Below are 20,538 nucleotides of genomic sequence, written 5' to 3'. Positions count from 1 at the left end.
CTCGCTCTCTCGCGCGCAGCGTTCACTCTCTCGCTTCCCATTTTCAAACCCCCGCAAGGCCCCAGGTGGACACGCTCAACCCAGCGAGATTTGTCACGGAGCCTTTATGAGTCACGACAGCCGTAGACGGACGAATTTGCACATCACAGGGAGCTGCGATCCATCAAACCCCACACCCCCTCCCTCCCTCCCTCCTCCTCCACCCCCCACTTGCTTTACGAATTCGCACGTCCTTTTCATGAACAACAAAACAATAACCACTTCCATCTATTTAAACGTCCACTCTGCCCACAATCATAATCATCGTCATCACTCCCTTTGAAAGAAGGAGGGGAGGGGGGGGGGGACGGCAGCGCAGCCCTCCTCCAACCGACACTTCGCGGGGTCAGAGGTCAACTGGTATCGACGGTGTCGCGCGCTGCTGTCGCGGCCGCCGCGGTAAACGAGACGCGTCGGCAGGAGTCATCACGCAGACCCCGTTCCTCAACACCTCCCTCGCATAGCGGTGCCCCCCCCCCCCCACACACACAGGGCGCATTCCCCACCGAGCCGACCTGGGGGGGGCGGGGCGGGGGGTGTTCGGTGGTGGAAGGGACTTCCCCGCAGCAGAGGAGGAGAGGTGCGATTTTCAGATGCCGCTTTTGAAGACAGAACATTTCATGCAGAGCCTCTACCCCCCATCCCACCCAGCCATCATAATCCCCCCCCCTCTCCTCCTCTCCCCTCCCCACGTGTCCCCGTGTTACTGAGAGATGGGTAGAGGTCGGACAGACAGGTGGGAAGGAGGCTTTTGAAGTTATGAGGTTCAGGTGGTTGGATAGACAGATGGATCGGCGACCTTTATTCGTGACCAAGTAAGAGCCCCGTTGCGGCGAGGAATCTCTCTCTCTCTTTCTCTTTTCGAGAGAGAAAGAGAGATCATGATGTGGCCACGGGGCATGTCGACTATTAAGTGAGGGGACACACCACGTGGCCTTCACCTTGCATAACAACAATTAAGAGCCAGTCATGGAGGGGGCGGGGGGGGCTGCCACCCTTGCCCCCGTGCCAGCACCCCACTCCTCCCACGGTTATGCGGTCGGTTTAGCGCGTGATGCACTTCATCCGCCGCGTGTTTAAAACACAAAGATGTCCGCGTGTGCCCACACTTCACCCCACCGCGACTAAAACGGCCATGGTTATCTCACATGCAGCGGTGGTTCGCTCGCCTCGCCACTGTGCACGGGATTTCAGCCGCCGCTAAAGTTGTCAACATAGACACCCCAGGAACCCTAGAAATAAGACCAACAACTTGACCAGACATTGAGCTTGTTTGTTCTTTTCTAGATTAAGAGAGAGAGAGAGAGAAGTGAAACGTGGTGGGTGTGAAGAGCCAAGCAAGGGGTGCATTAATGTGTATTTTGGTTTTCTCTCTCTCCAGTTGGTCGTGCCTGCTATCTCCTCGTCATTTCATTACCGCATCTGCTCTGACACCCCAATCAGGGGCCAGCGAGCCCACGATGACGACGTCGTGAATTCGAAATAACCCCACGCAAGATTTTTCATCTCATCCCCCACGCACCCACCAACCCACCCACCCCATCAAAAAATAAATAAATAAATAGATGGATATATGGGGTATAAATAAATAAATAGCCGCATATTAAATGCAACAACAAACCAGACACACGGAAAAAAATCCATGCGCCAAATCCAAAATCTTGTTTACTGCGCTTCTCGCGTTTTATTAAATAAAACATTCGCATTCCAATTTATGCTTTTTAATATCCTGTTGCTGCATGCTGGTATGGATTTCAAACAAATATAAAATAATTTATATGACTTAGAGAGAGGGAGAGACCATTAACATTTTCAGGAGCGCGCGTGAAAAAACAAACCCCATCCCTTTTTTCATATACACAGAGAAAAAGGCAGCATAATCCTAAGTTTGCTCTTGTCTGGTGAAGGAACAAAAAAAATCACTTTTCTTTCCAGCGCGATGACTGATTGTGCCATTTATGGCAGACACGCATGGATTGCCACTCATTTTGCAGCAGATTTCATACTAAGGTAAGGGCAATATTGCTATTACTCGTGCCAGGATGTTCAATGTATATATTTCCATGTAAAACTAATCCATTTATGCCCAGGCAGCGTGAGTGAGCTCAGTGGTGGTTGTGGTGGTGGTAGACGCCTCCCCCCGCTTCCTAGATTGCCTCTTCGCGCTCCAGGCTCCAGTGACAGACGGAATCCATTCCAGGATTTTGGTTTTATACCCTCCCCCCCCCTTCCTTCCACCCCCTACTCCCTGCTTCGTCCCCCACCCCCACTCAACAACCCTCACCCCCGCCTCCCTGCTTGGTGGCCGGCATGGATGAGTAGGTGACACGGGGGGATTCCGCAGAGACTGGACAGAATCCAGAACGAAAATGAGTAAATATTAGCTCGCATCTTGTCGGTCCACACGCAGGGCTGTGTTTCCCCGTGCAAGCGTAAAGATTCAACCTCTCCAGGGATTTCTATTGAGATATATCGAAGCCCCCAGTCAACCTTCGCGGCGTCAGTGCGAGGTCGCTTCCTCTCTCTCTCTCTCGCTATCTCGCCTCTGGACGAGCCTTTGTCAATGCCACTGCTGGATGAGTGCCTCTCCCAGCCGTGCCGGTTGTGCTGCAAGAGACGAAAGAGCCACAGCGACCTCCAGCCAACGCGGCGTGCACGCGTTGGGGAATAGCGCGCCCGCTGGACTCGGACACAACACGCACCAGGGCCCAGCAGCAGATCTCCGTGTGCACCACGGCGGTGATAACGGGGTGAGGGACATCGGCCATCGCACGGCTCCAATTCGGGTGAGACGCGAAGAGACGAGGAAGAAGATGGGCGACAGTGGCGGTGCTCATCTCGGTCAGAGACGCTGAGGGAGAGTGGACTCCGATTGCTGCGGGTACGCGTCGTAAGAATACGGGCAACACATGGAGGAGGGGGAGGAGGAGGGGGACGGGGAGGAGTGGGAGGAGGAGGAGGGAGGAAAAGGAGGGAGGAGGAGGAGGCGGAGGGGAAACTAGGAGAGGGAGGAGGGGAAGGAGGAGGAGCGAGGAGGGGGGAGGAGGGGGAAGAGGGGGGAGGAGGGGGAGGAAGGGGAGGGGAAGGAGGAGTAGGAGGAGGAGGGAGGATGAGGGTGAGGACGAGGAGAAGAGAGGAGGAGGGGGGAGGAGGGGGAAGAGGATGGAAGGAGGAGGGGGAGGGGAAGGTGGAGGAGGGAGGAGGAGGGAGGATGAGGGGAGAGGACGAGGAGGAGGGGGAGAAGGGGAAGGAGGAGGAGGGAGAGGTTGAGGGGAGGCGGAGGGCGATTCGCCGGACGCCCGTGGTAGGAAGGACGAGTGAGCCGCCCTCGAGCGAGCGAGCGAGGGGCGATGGGCGCGGGGCGCTGTTCGCATCGACCGCTGTGGAGGCCGCAGCCGCCCAGGGCAGGGAAGGGGCCCTGGGAGCCCTGAGCCGCGTGTGCGGCTGCCGCCGGCTTAAGTGGATATTGTAACAGGTGAGAACAAAAAGCATGTTACTCTTTAATAATGCCGCAATATATATGTATATATGAGCGAGCGAGCGAGAGAGTGACTTATTCCTGTTGCCATTCCTGTTTTGTCGGCCGCGCCACGGATAGTTATCGAGAGGCCACTCCGTGTCTCGAATTCCCTGAATTCGGCACGAGAGCTGAACCCTCTCAACGCGAATGTTGACCCGGCTACCTTGCCGGCGGACTAATCGCCACCAAGGATCCGGGCAGGGAGCGCAAAGACAAAGATGCACGCATAGAGCGTCAGCGAACTGTTAGGGCAAGTGCTGTTAGCGAATGCCTATGAAGGACAGCACGCCAAGTCGCGTTTGTCTCCACATTGCTGAAGTTTACTCACAACGGGAATTCGAACTCGGGACGCCGGGTTCGTAGGGCAGCGCGCTAACCGCTACACCACCGCTCTCCCGCCAACGTTCTAAATTTTATGAAAATAATAATTGGTCTAACTAGAAACCCCAGGGACACTCGGGTGTCACATTAACCCCTCAACTCAGAGCCCCTGTGGGGGGCATCAGAGGCTCCACGAGTGTGTGTGTGGGGGGGGGGGGGGTGGAGACGTGGAGAGCGATGGGTGAGCGCGGGGGAGTGCGGGGAGATAGAGCTATGAGAATGACGGCTTGGAGACTCTTTCATACAGCAGTGGACAGACCATGTTTGATTGAGATGATGAGCGGTATTTCAACGTGCTCTGTCTATACCAGCGGTCGGCAACCGAAACAACAAGAAGGGAAATTTCGATTTGAAGCTTTCGTGACTGCAGGGATTCATCTCCTTGGTTCTTTCGGTAAAGTCACGTAGAAGGGAAAATAATAAAATAATAAAAATAAAAACATAATAAAATACAATTCTCATGACGTTTCGGCCACAGCACAAGCAGCCGTCCTCAGGTGAAGAACAGGTCAACAGGTCAGACCTGTTCTTCAGCTGAGGACGGCTGCTTGTGTTGTGGCCGAAACGTCGTGAGAATTGTATTTTATTATGTTTTTATTTTATTGTATTATTTCCCTTCTACGTGACTTTACCGAAAGAACCAAGAAGAAGAACAAGAAGGGACTTTTTTTTGCCAATTCGGTAAAAAAAAACTCAATATTTCAAGAGCCACAATGGACGTGATTTACGAGACGGTCCGTAATAAACAGCGGTCCTTAACGAGCCGCATGCGGCTCGGGAACTACAGGATGCCGAGCCCTGGCCGACACGCAGACACCCAGTATCATCGTGGAGCCGAATTATACATTACACGTATTATTTGGGTGATGCGGCCGCTGCTAATGCGTTGGCAGTGGTGCACAAGCACAATGAACAACAACAACAAACTCAACACGTTCCGTGTCAATATATGTAACAGGTGGCATTGTATTTGCTATAAAGTAGGGCCATTGCCCGAAACGTTGTGCATTATACACGTGTTTATTTTAAACCCGCTGTGTAATATTGATGAACGCGCTGGAGTGTTTAATTTTGTTGCAAACCATTCATTTTCAGCAGGGGAGTCGGACCGGGTGTCTGCCGCGCGTTCACGCCGCGGCTATGCACAGCGTTGATCATTTCAGAAAGTGCGGGTAGGGAGAAGCACGGGCTCTACATTTCCTCTTGCTCCTCTTTATTAATCTGCTACGCAGAAGGGCAACTGCCCCATTACTTCGACTGTTGTCAACTTTAACGGTCACGCACACAGTGTCGTGGAAGAATATGTGGAGTTTTTTTTTAATTATCGAAATAATAATTTCATTCCAGAAGCGCTCTCAGTACTGCCCTCTCCATAGCATCAACGTCAGCCGTGATTCATCCACTGCTGGATAAAAGCCCCGCCCCCCCCCCCGCGCCACCCCCCAAGCCGCCTGCATCGCTCACGATCCTGCAGATGCAATATAGGAGAGCACGCTGCTGTGCTTTATAAAAGCTCTATAAACACAATATGTGGTCTCGGTACGGACGGTCAATATGCCCTCTTAATATGCAATCTCTATTGGCTAGCTATAAGCACCCTCGATATTGAATACAGAGGACAAACTCAACGTGGATTCGCCAAAACACGCAGTGCATAGGCGCCCTCCATACCCCTCATTTCAACGTTCATTTATCACTGCACGCTCCAATCTCTCCTAGCTGTACTCAGCACCATGTGGAGGCGCATGAGGCCATGCGTCGCCTAACAAATGCAATGGACACATCGATTAGCGTCGAATATAAAAACCCTCCACCGGAGTTCTCCACTGCAAGGCCCGCGGGCTACTAGCGGCCTCTGGTGGCCTTTAGTGCGGCCCCTGGAGTGCGCCCCGCGACAAAGATAACATAATAAATTAAATGATAGCATACTACGACGTTTCGATTGCAACACAAGCAATCATCATCAGGTATAAATTCCTGCAGTCACGAAAGCTCCAAAATTAAGATCATCGTGATGCTGTCAAACCCGCAATGGTTTCAAATATTTGGCGGACCTTACACGGATGATGTCTTATCGCCGAAAGTGACCCTCCCCCCCCCCCCAATGGAAATGAGTGCAGAACACTGCTCTACATCGAGGGGCTCCGCAAAGCTTCCTAGAGTGGGCGCCCTTGCGCCAGCAGAGGCGCGGGGAGGAAATTCCAGGATTGCGCCTCGATCTTGTTTAAAAAAAATAACCCGTAAAAACAAAGTTTTTCACTATAAATCCTTTATATGCGTGGCGGCTAGAGTCCTCTCGTCCTCTGGCTTGAGATGGCTGCCACCTATGGGTCAGATGATTGCCTGCCACCATTAAGCAATTGGTAATTAAATATCATTAATTTTTTCCTAAAAAGTGTAAAATTTTGGGAAAAAAATTTCACGAAAATAAATTGTCTACGCACAACGAGTCTGTGTGCAAAATGTCAGCTCGATTGGATCACGGGAAGTGGGTTAAAAACTACCGAAAGATTTGCACGGTCGTAAGCGCGCAAGCAAGCAATATAAAGGATTTAAAAAAAGAGACAACCGAAACAGCACGCGCTCAGAATCGCGTGGGGGTGAGATTCGATGGATTTAACAAATTAAACATATTCCATTGTACGTAATAAATGGTTCTACCCTGCCCCTCTATTACCAGTAGACTCCGCTAGATTCACCACATTTTCAAAATATATATATAATCGAATCGCGAACGACGAATCTGGATTATCTTCCGTAGAGCATCGTCTTGTACAATGTTAACGCAAAGGGCTGAACGCAATGCCTATTTATGTATAGTAAGGAATGTATCTATACGAGCCTATTCTTATAATAATTATAACGATACTGCAATTACGACAGGAAACCACCATTATTAATACACAAGCAGAGGGGTGGTGTGTGTATCTATACACACAAAGACAAAGATCTCCCTATAGCCTTCGCAGACTCTCGGGGCAAGTGCTGTTCGGCACTCGAGGGGGTAGGCTGCCAACAGCACGGGACCGGCCGCCTTTGTCTCTCCAGTGCGTATAGCCACACACACATGAGTAACTAATTCATTTGAAGTCTATTGCACCAGGTTAATCCATAGATTCGATATCGTATAATTTACAGTAATGACCCTGGGTAGGGCATTTCAGATCACCGACGTGTGACGCGACATTAAACAGAAGCGGGGGGGTTGGAGGGGGGGGGGGCTTCTTTTTCGGTATGGAATCATGTGAACTAAAAGGGGCCCGCGTTAAATGGCATTCCGAGTTTAAAAGCCTCGAATGTCCATCAATTCACACTTCCCAAATTCCTCCAAGAAAAGAAAAATTGCAGAGGCGGGCCACGTGCCACGTGCAGGCGAACCGGCACTGCCCTTTGTTCTGCGCCACACAAGACAAAGATCCCCCGTGTAGCCTTAACAGCATTTTGCCGGGGGGGGAGGAGGGGGGGGCATGTTCTGTGGGCGAGTAGCACCTGTGAAGGCCGAGGCACGGCGCGCGAGGAGGTGAGTTGGCCAGCAACAACTCGGCCGCCTTTGACTCCCCGAGTGGCGAAGTTTATACCATCGCACCAGGTTACTCGTTTTGAGGCTGAGTCGACCAAGGGGAGGCCCGCGACCAGCTTAGAGAATCGCCACTGATGTTGGCCGTGAGTGGGAATGGAACTCCGGTTACCAGGCTCGTAGCGCAGCGTGCACACGCGCACACATGCAAAGACGCACACATGCACACACACGTGAGCGCACATGCCCATAAAGACTTCTCATGCTGTTCCTAATACTATTAATTAGGAGCTAGCGTACGGCGCACTAGGTAGCAACTTTCGACTTGCAAATACGAAGAAAGTCAGTCGGGTTTGATCCCCTGGCGCAGCAGTTGAAATATTTGGCAATTCTGCAAGTGTCTTAAGTCGGCCGCAGGGTTGTTACGCGTGGTGGGATAAATGGTGGGTCCTCCTACCTCTACCACTACAGTGATGCGAACCACTAAGTCCGACGCGGCGTGGGGAGGCCCCCATGCAGTTCCTGATTGATTGGCAGTGGTATGCGAATGTATACATATAAATGAACGTGCACGAGTTTGTAACAAAAAAAAAACATTGTCACGTGTATTGTAAACACAGCCACGCACGTGTAAGACGTTCTGCCAGGGTGGAAGAGGAGGCCAAAATGCCATCATCTAGTGGAGGTCCTTCAGCCGGCAGTGGCGTGAGCGAGACATTGTTAAGTACGGAAGGAAGAAAAAAAAACATAAAACATCATGCACACAAATAAATAAAAAATATTTGTATTTATTCATTTCAACCTCGAGCTCTGTGAGGCCGAACCACAGCCGCCGCGTTTCAAACGTGACGCGCGCGACGTGGCGCGTGTATCGGTGAACCTTCAAGAACTCTGGCGTCGCCTTTGATAAGTGGGACACCAAAAAGCCCGTGGCCCGTCACACTGGGTCGGCGTCACTGTGATGTTGACCTTTGACCTCCTCACCTAAAATATAAATATCAACCCCACGCCGCCGCGTCTTTGTCTACCCAGGATAACCGCGCCTGGATAGAAAACAACAACAGCAACAATGACGGCTATACGAACAGAAAAAAAACGAGATATAGACAAATTAGACGTCGTACCGAATAGCCAATCATTTTACGAAATCGTGACCTTGACCCCTTGGCCATTTGACCCCAGAATCAATCGAGTGTGAGATATTGCGATCCGACGCCATCCCTTGGAAGAGAGAGAGAGAGAGAGCGATAGAGGGGAAAAAAAATAGTCGAGTGCTCTCGTTGTTGCGGAGAGAGAGAGAGAGGCGGGAGGGGGAGAGAGAGAGAGACAGGTTGTGAACAGTACGCTGCACTGAGCTGACTTGCGCGTCTCCTCCGTCTGCAAGGGCGGGGATGCCGGGCATGGACAATCCATTACCGATAATCTATGATCTCAATATCGACTCGTGCCAATGGCTCCACAGCTGCTCCACTGGCGGCTATTATATGCGCGTGCATCTCATCCACAGCAACGCTATCCCCCCAACCCCCACCAATAACTCGCCCCACACCCCCCCCCCCCTCGATGGAAGAGACCAGGCGCGTTCACGAGTGTTGCCCCCCGCGTCTGCCGCTTCGTCGAGTGGTCAACCACAACTCCTCCACGGCCGAGGCAATCGTCCCGCGGTGCCCGCTACGATGCTGTTGTCCTCTTCTTGGTTCTTTCGGTAAAGTCACGTAGAAGGGAAATAATAAAATAATAAAAATAAAACAATAAAATACAATTCTTCAGATGCTGTCTTTCCGACAGCCCTGTTCTTCACCTGAGGACGGCTGCTTGCGTTGCGGCCGAAACGTCGTGAGAATTGTATTTTATTATGTTACATTTTTATTATTTTATTATTTCCCTTCTACGTGACTTTACCAAAAGAACCAAAAAGATGAATCCCTGCAGTCACGAAAGCTTTAAATCGAAAAATATGCTGTTGTCGTTCGAGGCGTTCTCCGATCACGAATCTTCCTTTGCCGAGATCATCAAACGAACGCACCAGCCCACGCGTCGTGTTCCAGCGCGGTGAAGCATGGATGGACGAGGCGACTCCTCTCGTCTGTTTGGCTAACGAGGGGGGCTGCGATTTGCTACTGGTTAGAGTAATTGTTTACCGTGGTGATAGCAACGGCAGGCGTTGGTTTAGTGCCAGTTTGGTGAAACAGGTACGCGGATTACATAAGGGTCCTCGCCTACCCACACGCACGCGTGCATACCGAGACAACGATTGCACCCGTGTGGTCCGAATACACCACAAGGGGCAGGTGATGTAAGCGAGCACCGATTGAGGCCGGGGCGAGCGTACGAGACGGTGGTCACCACCCGCGCCCGGACGATGTCGTCTCAATGTTAGCACTCGAGTTGACACTACACTGCACCAGCCGCTCATTTAAGGCCGAGTCGATCTAGCGGCAGGATCGTGACAGGTTCAGATACCAGCCGGTATTGCGCGCTGCCGGCACTCGAACCGGATCGCTCGCTGGGATCGTAGCGCGCTCTGACAATCGCTGCCGTTCCCCATGAGACTCGCCCTCTCTCCCTCTGACTGCACGGACACTCGCACGCAAATCTAGACACACGAGGGGGTGGGGTGGCCAACACCACTCCCGGCCGCTTTTGTCTCCCCAGTGGCGATGTTTTACACACCGCACCAGGTACTCATTTGGGGCTGAGTCGACCTAGGGGAGGCCCAGAACCGGTTCAGATAATCGTCACTGGTGTTGGCCGTGAGCGGGAATCGAACCCGGGTCGCCAGGTTCGTAGCGCAGCGCGCTAACCGCTACACCACCGCTTCCCACACACACGCACCCACACACGCACGCGCACGCTCGCGCGATTCGATGCTATGCGTCTGTCCCTCGCGAGCCAATCCCAATTATTCATAAACTAAAAAAAACATCTGGAGATCGGTTATGTGTTGTGGAAGACTAGGCCAAGGTACACTCCAGAGCGGGGGGGGGGGGTGGTTGGGGGGGGGGTGTAGATTATTGTGGCTGTAGCGATGGTGAGGTTAGAGGTTATCGCACACTGCGCTGGCTGCGAACCCGGCGGGTCGAGTTCCAACAGCCAACATCGCGGCGACGAATATCTGAAACGGTCGAGGGGTCTCCCCTAGATCGACTCAGCCTCAAATTAGTACCCGTGGCGATGTGCAATAAACATCAGCGTTGGGGAGGAGAGCGCGACCGTGCGCGGTGCTGGCCACACCGACCCCTCGTGTGCCGTGTGCCTCACTGAATAGGCGCTGGCTAAAAGCACTTTACCCAACACGATTGTCCGAGGGCTATACGGGTGGATATTTGATTTACTCTTTGTAGATCCGTATGGATTCAGATTAAACAGATTCCAAGAGGGATGGACCGCGCCGGCTTTCCCCGTCAAGAGCGATTCCGAGCACCCTCGTGCAGATGTTCACGAACTGAGCGCAGCGTGTGACACCCACGCGTGCACGTGCATAGTCGTGGAATAACAACCCGTGCTCACCCCCCCCCCTCTCTTCACTGCCCCAACCACCCCCCCCCCGCCGCCCCCCACCGGAACGTGGTACAAAGAAGAATGGGTTGGGAGAACCAACTGAGTGGAGGGGCCAGACGGGCGGAGACGGTGCAGGTGGAGGGGTCGGTGGCGGTTCGGGAAACGCACCAGGAGAGAACACGTGCGAGACACGAGGTGGATAAATAATCACAAGCAGCGCTCCAGGAGACACAACACACGCAACACGCAGGGCCTCGGTGCATCTGATAAACGCGCGTTGCGTTGTCTGTATGGTTGGGGCGGTGGCGCAGTGGCGCATGCAGTGAAGCGGTTCATGCGCTGCTCTCTATGGTCCGGGACTGCAACCAACCCCCCTCTCCACGTCCTCCCCCCCCCCGCCCCTCCGGTCCCCCAAGGGTTCGATTCCCGGCCACGGATAACATCAGTGGCGAGTGGTATCTTAGCCTGCGTGCCATGCGCTTTCCCCCAGATCGACGTCGGCCGTAAATGAGAGTCTGCCTGTCTCGTTCTGCGCGAGAACATCGCGCACTTGGGATGCACAGCGTGGCCGGCCGACTGATGCGTTGGCCACATTGCTGCCTTGTGCACCTTACAAACCTTCATAGGTGTTAGCTAACAACGCCATTGGCCCCGGCAGTCGTTAAGGCTACAAAGGTGTGTGTCTGTGTCTGTGTGCGAGCGGCAGTTTAGTGGTGGGCGCGCTGCGCTACGAACCCGGCGACCCGAGTTCGATTACCGCTCACGTCCAACACCAGTGACGATTATCTAAACCGGATCTGCGCCTCCCCGAGGTCGACTAAGCCTAAAATGAGTACCTGGTGTGGCGTGTAAACATCGCCGCTGGGGAGACAAAGACGGCCAGGCGTGGTTATGGCCACCCACCCCCTCGTGTGCCGTGCCAGCCCTCATAGGTGCTCGCTAGCAGCACGTGGCCTAACAATATGTTAGGGCCATACGGGCGTGGCACGGTCTCCACGTCCACCAACTTCATCACCTCAGCCCCCCCCCCCCCCCCCCGGAGTGACCGAGGCTGCCTCCGGCTCTCTCGGATCTTTTGATGGGTTTGGAACCCCCGTGGTCCTGTTCCACCGAGACCCCCAGGGATAGAGACCCCCCCCATAGAGACCCCAATGACAGAGACTCCAGTGAGAGGTCTTCCACTGACACCCCGAATGACGGAGACCCCATTGATGGTCCCAGTGAGCGAGATCTCACTTCAATAGAGACCCCATTCATGGTCCCAGTGAGCGAGATTTAATTTCAATAGAGACCCCATTCATGGTCCCAGTGTGCGAGATCTCACTTCAATAGAAACTCCATTGATGGTCCCAGTGAGCGAGATCTCACTTCAATAAAAACTCCATTCATGGTCCCAGTGAGCGAGATCTCACTTAAATAGAAACTCCATTGATGGTCCCAGTGAGCGAGATCTCACTTCAATAAAAACTCCATTCATGGTCCCAGTGAGCGAGATCTCACTTAAATAGAAACTCCATTGATGGTCCCAGTGAGCGAGATTTCACTTCAATAGAGACCCCATTGATGGTCCCAGTGAGCGAGATTTCACTTCAATAGAGACCCCATTCATGGTCCCAGTGAGCGAGATTTCATTTGAATAGAGACCCCATCGATGGTCCCAGTGAGCGAGATTTCACTTCAATAGAGACCCCATCGATGGTCCCAGTGAGCGAGATTTCACTTCAATAGAGACCCCATTCATGGTCCCAGTGAGCGAGATCTCATTTCAATAGAGACCCCATTGATGGTCCCAGTGAGCGAGATCTCATTTGAATAGAGACCCCATTTATGGTCCCAGTGAGCGAGATTTTATTTCAATAGAGACCCCATTGATGGAAACCTCTGTGTATTTACTGGGGAGTGACGTCACTCCGTGGAGCTTTAGGTGCATTTCCCGGGATTAGGGGGTTAGGGGTCACCCCTATCCCTCAGGGCATCTCAGACGCTCACGGACTCGCGCAGCACGTGGCCGTGCATCTCGGCACGACGCAGTACCGTGTGTGTGACTTGAACCACGTTCGCGCTGTCGCCAAACGTGTTCATCGGAGGTGCGGGGCGGGGGGAAGGACAACAAAATAAAAATAAAACAACAAAGTTCTAAAGAAATGAGCTTTGAATCTCGATGATGATTTACAAGCGCATAGCTCCAGTTGCGTCCTAATATCGTAACGAAGAACGTTCCAGACGGCCGCAGAAGCGCGTCTGTAAGCGGGACGCTATGATGGTGGTGACACGTGATTGCTCGACTGCCGAGCCAAAAGCCGCCGCTGCTGCTGCTGCCGCCGCTGCTGCTGCTGCGAGGATGAGCGGACTGAGATCGCGTGGTGATGGTTCGGGCTCCTTGTCGAGATCAGCGAGGTATTGTGGTTCATTCGTGGCACGCACTCTGTGTGTAATGAGGGCGACATTATAACGTAAAGTGACTGTGTACCCCGTGACTACGTGTCGTTATTATTATCCCCAATGGCTGGAGGGGGGGGGGTGGAAGAAGTAGTGGGGTGGAAGGGGATGTGTATGTGTGGTCGTGTCGAACATCAGTGCGACGTCGCAGGCGAATGAACGGAGCGAGCGGCGGAGTTGACGACGCACCGCATTGGGTCGAGATGTCCACTCACGCGGACATGCAAGGAGAGACTTGCCACAGAGGGCAGTTCGACTCGCGTGGGATAACCCTCACACTCACAATAGAGGCCGTTCGAATCGAACGCTCCTCCTGCTGTAAGTACGGCGTGGAGCGTTGACGGTGTATTTGTGTTCGTGCCGAGGTTGGTGAGCGAGCCAGCGAGCGGCTCAACAAGAGCAGGCTCCTGGTGATACGTCTATGAACAGCTGCGGGTGAAGTAACAATAATAATGATGATGATGATGGGAGCGGGCAGCGGCGTTAGGCACCATGCGGCCCATGCACAGAGATCGGACAACCGCCGCCGCGTTCGAGGCTATTGGTGAACTTGTCTCATGGGCACTCACGAACCTCGCAGCCGCCCTGTATGGGGGCGGGGGGGGCGGGGGGTGGTGTCCGAAAACTTCCCCTAAAAACGACCCCTCCGCCACCACCACCTACCACAACCCAAACCCCGTCCGCCACAACCCACCCCCCTCCCCCCAACTCGTAGACGCGATGGCCTCGCTCACTCGGAAGGGCGCTTGACGTGGTCGAGTCGTCACCTCGGGGGCGTTCGGGAGGCATCGTCCGGCGGCTCTCTGGCGATGTACGCGCTCAAGCGGACGCGGCGGAGCGTTCAAAGTCCGCGAGTTTCGGCCGCGTGCCAGTCGCGAATATTGCGCGCGCGCGCGATGCGTGCACGCGCAGGGAGCGGTGGCGCTCGTGGTCAGCGCAGCGAGCGCTGTAACTACGAACGCGGCGGCTCGAGTTCGATTCCGGCTCGTGGACAAACAACGCCGGTGACAAACATCTGAACTGGTGCTGGGTCTCCCCCTAGGTCGACTCAGCCTTAAGCGATTCGTTCATGCTGCGGTGTGTGAACGTCAGCATTGGGGAGACAAAGGCGGCCGGGGTGTGGAGCTGCTCACACCTCCCACTCGCGTGACGTTCCCTTCTAAATCGGTGGTCGCCAACAGCACTTGCCCCAACATGTCAAAGCCAACGAAGACCACCTCCCCGTCGCCTTCAATCGACTGTTGCGCAGCCAAGGGCTGTTAGCGAGCACCTATGAAGGCCGACGGGAGTGGTGGCTGGCACTACATCCCGGCCGTCTTTGTTCTCGCCACACACCGCGACAGGTACACATGAGAACCCGTGGCGACCTCGGAGAGTCCCAGGACCCACCGCGTGTTGCTTGCGCACGTACAAGAGACATGTACTCGCGTGTATGTATTATGTATGGGTGTGTATGTATGTTTGTGAGTTATGTATTATGTATGTGTGTGTAGGCGCTCTGCGCTTTAAATACACCCCGCTGTGTACTCGATGACTCTTATAGCTATCCCGCCCCCCCCCCAATCTCTCTCTCTCTGCAGTCGAGGCACATGGTGGGGGGGGGGGGGGGTGTTCCTCTTGGGACCTCCAAGACACCAGGGTTCTCTTCCCAAGCAGCCTCGGGGCAAAACGGGGTGCCCCGCGTGAGAATGGTGGGGGGGGGAGGAGGAGGGGGGGGTTCAGTGCTGACACGGAGGGGTGGGATGGGGGGGGGGGCTCGCATCCCATGTCTCACAGCTCGGCAAAGATCCCCGTATAGCCTGAGCAGAGCGTTTGGGGCAAGTGCTGCTGCCGCTCCATTCGTGCACGCATACACTCTTTGACGCACAATGAATTGCAAGGGCAGACACAAACATAAACAAATACCCCACACACACATACGCACCATATAGCCTGTAACAGACTGTTGGGGCAAATGCTGTTAGCGAGCACATATGACGGCCGGCACGGCACACGAGGGGATGGGTGGCCAGCACCACTACGTTATCTCCCACAGTGGCGATGTTTATACACCGTACCAGGTACTTAATTGAGGCTGAGTCGACCTAAGAGAGGCCCAGAACCGGTTCAGATAATCGTCACCGGTGTTTGGTGGCCGTGAGCGGGAATCGAACTCGGGTCGCCGGGTTCGTAGCGCAGCGCGCTGACCGCTACACTACCGCTCCAACAACAACAACAACCGCCATTCGCCACTAAGTGGCGGTGACGTCACCACGGCGCTTGTGCCAGGCTAGGTGCACGTTAAGGCCACGTGAAGTGTCGAACGCCCGCTCACAGGAGGTTACGGAACAGACCCAGGTGCCATGGGTTGCCTGACTGAGATGACTGGCTGACATGACTACCGCTCCCCACACACACACACATGCACACGCACGCACTCTCTCACAGACACACACACGCACACGCTCGGACAGGCACTGACACGCGCACACGCGCACTCGTGCACTGCGTCACGCCGAGGTGAGCGGGTCACCTTTAAGACTCCACTTGATTTTTTTTTTGGTGAGGAATTACATCAGCGGTGGTGTGCGGTGCGCGTTTCCGACAGAGTGAATTCACAGACTCGGGGACGTGAGGGGGGGGTGCAGGGAGGGGAGAGGGGCAGGAGGGGGCTGCTCCACTTGACCCCTGAGGTTTTAGCCGACCGAGACGAGAGTACAAAAATGTAACCGTGGACATGTTTGCGAGTGCGTGTGAGCGTGCGTGCAGTGTGTAGATATTGGGGAGACAAAGGCGGCCGGGTGTGGGTCCTGGTCAAACCAACCCCTCGTGCGCCGTTCCGGCTTTCATTGGTGCTAGCTAACAGCACTTGCCCCAACAGTTTGTTAAAGGCTATACGGGGGATCGTTGTCTTTGGTCCATTGTGTGTATGTCATACGTGTGTATGTGGCCGTGTGGTCTGGTTGAGTCACTGTGTATGAAAGCGTATCTAAACGTGTGTCAAAGTGTGTTGTCGTGTGTGTACATCTGTGTAGGAGCGGTGGCGCAGTGGTTAGCGCATTGCGCTACGTACCCAGCGACCCGAGTTCAATTTCCGCTCACTGCCAACATCGGTGACGAATATCTGAAACAGTCCTCGGCCTCCACTAGGTAGACTCAGCCTCAAAAGAGTTTACCTAGTGCGTGCGATGTGTAAACATCGCTACTGGAGGTGACGAAGGCGGCCGGGCACTGTGCTGGCCACCCAAACCCTCGTGTGCCGTGCCGGCCATCAAAGGTTCTCGCTAACAGCACTTGCCCCAACAGTCTGTTGAGGTTATGCGGAGGATCTTTGTCAGCGCGCGTATATGAATGCACGCGTACGCACGCGTGTTCATGTCACGCGAGTGCTCTCTCGCTCGCTGGCGTGTGCGTTGTGTGTGTTGCGAGGGAGGAAGAGGGCCGTCAAAAAATCCTCGCCGCTGATTAATTACCGCGCATGGCAGATCAAGTTTCGCCTTCGGAACATTGCATTTCGCGCGGTTATTATGCATTTATTTGTGCATTTATTATTAACGCAACGGACCAGCACGAGCGCTTTTGAATTGCCCCGTGCGAGGGCGTCCAGGACTCGGGGCCCCAATTAAGGCAGCATCGCTCAACGTTTTTTTTTTCTTTCTGCGAGCGGCGATTAAAACGTAAGAAGCAAGGAAGCTTCCTCTCTCCTGCCACCCCAATACAACATCTACCCACTCCTTCCTCTCTCTCGCTCTCGCTTGCGCTTTCTCTCTCTCTGTGTGTGTCTGCACGCTTCTATAATGAAAAATGCGACCGCTGCATATCTGTGGTATTTAGAGACGGCTGGCGGAACCATATAATATGCCACTAAAAGAGAGCGTTACGCGAATGCGCAATTTGCGATATGCAAACGCGTAGGGGCTGTGATGATGATTATGTGTGTCGTGAGTGCAGGCGTGCGTGCGGGCTGCGTGTGTGTGCACACATTTATCATACACATGGCACACGTAGCACCATATTTGGCAATTAAAATCCGTCTTCTGACGCCTTTACATTGGTCCAACATCTCAGCTCGCACCGCATGCTCCAACCAATAAAAGTGTTACTGATCCGCGGGCACGTGTTCATCATAATTGCTTGGCCCGAACTCGACTGAAACGTCCCAGTTACAAACACGACGCCTGCTTCTCTGAAACGTATCTAACGACGACAGGGCCCGGTCGCTTTCTTGGCTGTAATATCATCATCACCACCACCAATACCAACACCACGGTCCGACTCGCATCGGAACAATTTCTAAAACCATAAACGAGAAAATAAATATTTTCTTCGCGAAAAAAAATCTACCAAAACGTACAAATAAGACCGCGCGCGCCGCACAGAAACCCTCCAAACCCCACGGTGGCTCCGACCGCGAAGTCGCTCGCAACGCCGCGAGCTCGGAGCGCGCCGCGCGTGAGACGCGGAGCGAACACGGCGAGAGGTTCTCACCAAGCGCCGCGTTGCCCCGGATTTGCGATAGCGCCACCACCGCCACCGCCACCACCACCACTACCACCACCACCGCACCGTCGCCGTTGTTACCGTAGCCGTGCTCACCTGCTGTATGTAGAGGAAGGCCAGGGCGCAGGCCGGGTGCGGGATCATTCCCAGGGCGGGCAGGGCGGCCGGGTTGGGCGGCGCTCCAGAGCAGTGCATGAGGGCGCAGGATACGGGAGTCTCTCGACCGACAGCGGCTCTCTCAATCTCTCTCTCACTCTCTCACACAGCGCGCGCTCTCTCTCTCTCTCACGCACACACACACACCACACACTTCTCGCGCTCTCTCTCGCTCTCTCACACAGCTCACTCACTCACGGCGGCGGCGAGATCACTTGCGCACGCACGCGTACGCGCGGCCTCTGCCCGGATAAGCAATAGCTCCTACACACACACACACACGCGCGCGCGCGCACGCACACGGAAAGACACACGCACACACGCACGGACGCACTCCACTCGCTCCCCCACTCACGCAGACGCGCACGCTCTCGCTCTCTCTCTCTCTGGCTCGCACGCCGCGCTCGCTCGCTCGCTCACGCGTTCATCGCGCGCCTCCTCGTCGGCGGTCGTGGGGTGCGCGCTCGTGCACGGCGCGCGCGCGCGCGCGAGCTCTCCCGTCCGCGTGTCGGTGCGCGTGTCGGTCCGTCGGTCCGTTCGTCCGTCCGTCCGTCCGTCCGTGCGTGCGTGCGTGCGTGACGAGCACTGCGGAGTCGTCGCTACAGCGAGGGGTGCGCGTCCGCACTCTGAGACTGCATCGGCGAATTCCTGGTTTTCAGCAGCCCGCTTTGCCCCCTCCCGCGGCCCGCCCGCCCACCCGCCCGCGCTCGCCCCCTCCTCCTCCTCCTCTGTTCTTCTCTCTCGTCCTCTCTTCTCTGTGTTCCGCAGACCCCGCCATGCATGCATCTGCCGCTGCCGCCGCTGCCGCCGCTGCAGCTGCTGCTGCTGCTGTTGCCACTTATGCGCGAAGGGGATTGATTGGATGAAGCGCGGTGCGCCCTGGTCCCCCGATCGCGCCGAGCGGGGATCGTTACGGTAACGCAACGCACGGTTGGACCATACAAGGGACCTTAGTACGTACAGACCATGCGTTTGTTAAATTTAATAACCGCGATGTGTGTAAGGTTATAGACGCGACACGGTACCACACAATGCATACATGCACACACACACACGCTCAGAGCACACATGCACGAGACTGCACGCATTAGACACAACCGCTGCTATGTTACACACACACATATATATATACCCACTATATACGTATACACAACACATGCATACGAAGATGCACAGACGACATGCAAATACAAAAAGAGGAAAGGGGAAGATCCCACACCGTTGGGTCAAGTGCTGTTAGCGAGCACCTTCCAATAGCCAACACGAGGCAGATAGGTGGCTAGCGACTGTCCCGGCCGCCTTTGTCTTCCCAGTGCTGATATTTTTTCCCACGGCACCATGTGCTCATTTGAGGCTGATTTGATCTAGGGGAGACCCAGGAACAAGTTCAGATAATCGTCACTCGATGTTGGCTGTGAACGGGAACCTAAGCTTGGCTCGCCAGGCTCGTAGCGTAGTGCGCTAACCACCGCGCCACCGCTCCCCACAATGTATAGAGTCGCTACATGCACGTGCATGCACGATACACGTCATACACGCGCACTGGCCTTCATTTAAGCCCGGTGCGTTCGCAGCCGGCACACCACATCCAGTATACGTTCGAGATGCCTCATCCAGACTACCAGTGATCGGGGGCAAATATATTCGATGAGCAATTGGGGGCCAGAACACGCCACGTGAACACATGACACACGTGCTCCTCTGTCACAAGCGACACATGTTCACAGAACGTTGTACATACAAACACCACAAACACATAGGCTACATGCACACTACACACGCACGCTGTATACACACACACTACTGGAACATTATGCATGTACACACTACACACACACACGCTGTATACACACACACATTACTGGACACGATACATGTACACACCACACACACACGCTGTATACAAACACACACTACTGGAACATTATGCATGTACACACCACACACACACACGCTGTATACACACACATTACTGGACACGATACATGTACACACACCACACACGCTGTATACACACACACACTGCTGGATACTATACATGTACACACCACACACGCTGTATACAAGCACACACTACTGGAACATTATGCATGTACACACCACACACACACGCTGTATATATACACACACACTACTGGAACACTATTCATGTACACCCCACACACATACACACAGGCTGTATATACATACAGACACTACTGGGACGCAAAACATGGACACATCACAGACATATATTTCTACACCCGGCATTCCACATCCAGTATAGACGTATGACGTATTTTTACCCACGCGTTTATACAGAAATGTTCAAATGAGTCGTATGACTCGAGCGTTTTCAGCAAATCAACGCGCTTATTTTAAAAGTGGTAGGAAACGGAGCATTCGTAGAAAACCCAATGCTCGCGGGGGGGAGGGGGGCTATCACTCCAACCCCCGTACAGATGGACACAGCTGGCGATTAGTCCACGCTCTGTCCTGCCTTCTCGTGGCGAGCCGGGGTCACGGC

General features: G+C 54.2%; 1 protein-coding gene across 1 annotated transcript in view; it reads right to left on the bottom strand.

The window, feature by feature from the left end:
• Positions 1–18,642, bottom strand: part of LOC133353550 (RNA binding protein fox-1 homolog 3-like) — a 185,716-nt gene extending 167,074 nt beyond the window's left edge. The window contains exon 1 of the mRNA XM_061569870.1: positions 17,973–18,642. Coding sequence (XP_061425854.1) covers positions 17,973–18,071 — 99 coding nt within the window. The 5' untranslated portion in view covers positions 18,072–18,642. The remainder of the gene's footprint in view (positions 1–17,972) is intronic.
• Positions 18,643–20,538: the final 1,896 nt, after the last annotated feature.

Source organism: Lethenteron reissneri, chromosome 44 (genome assembly GCF_015708825.2).
Source record: "Lethenteron reissneri isolate LAM-NWPU_2019-01 chromosome 44, ASM1570882v1, whole genome shotgun sequence".
Taxonomy (NCBI): Eukaryota; Metazoa; Chordata; class Hyperoartia; order Petromyzontiformes; family Petromyzontidae; genus Lethenteron; species Lethenteron reissneri.
Note: the sequence above shows the minus strand (reverse complement) of the source record. Positions and strands in the feature narration are given on the sequence as shown.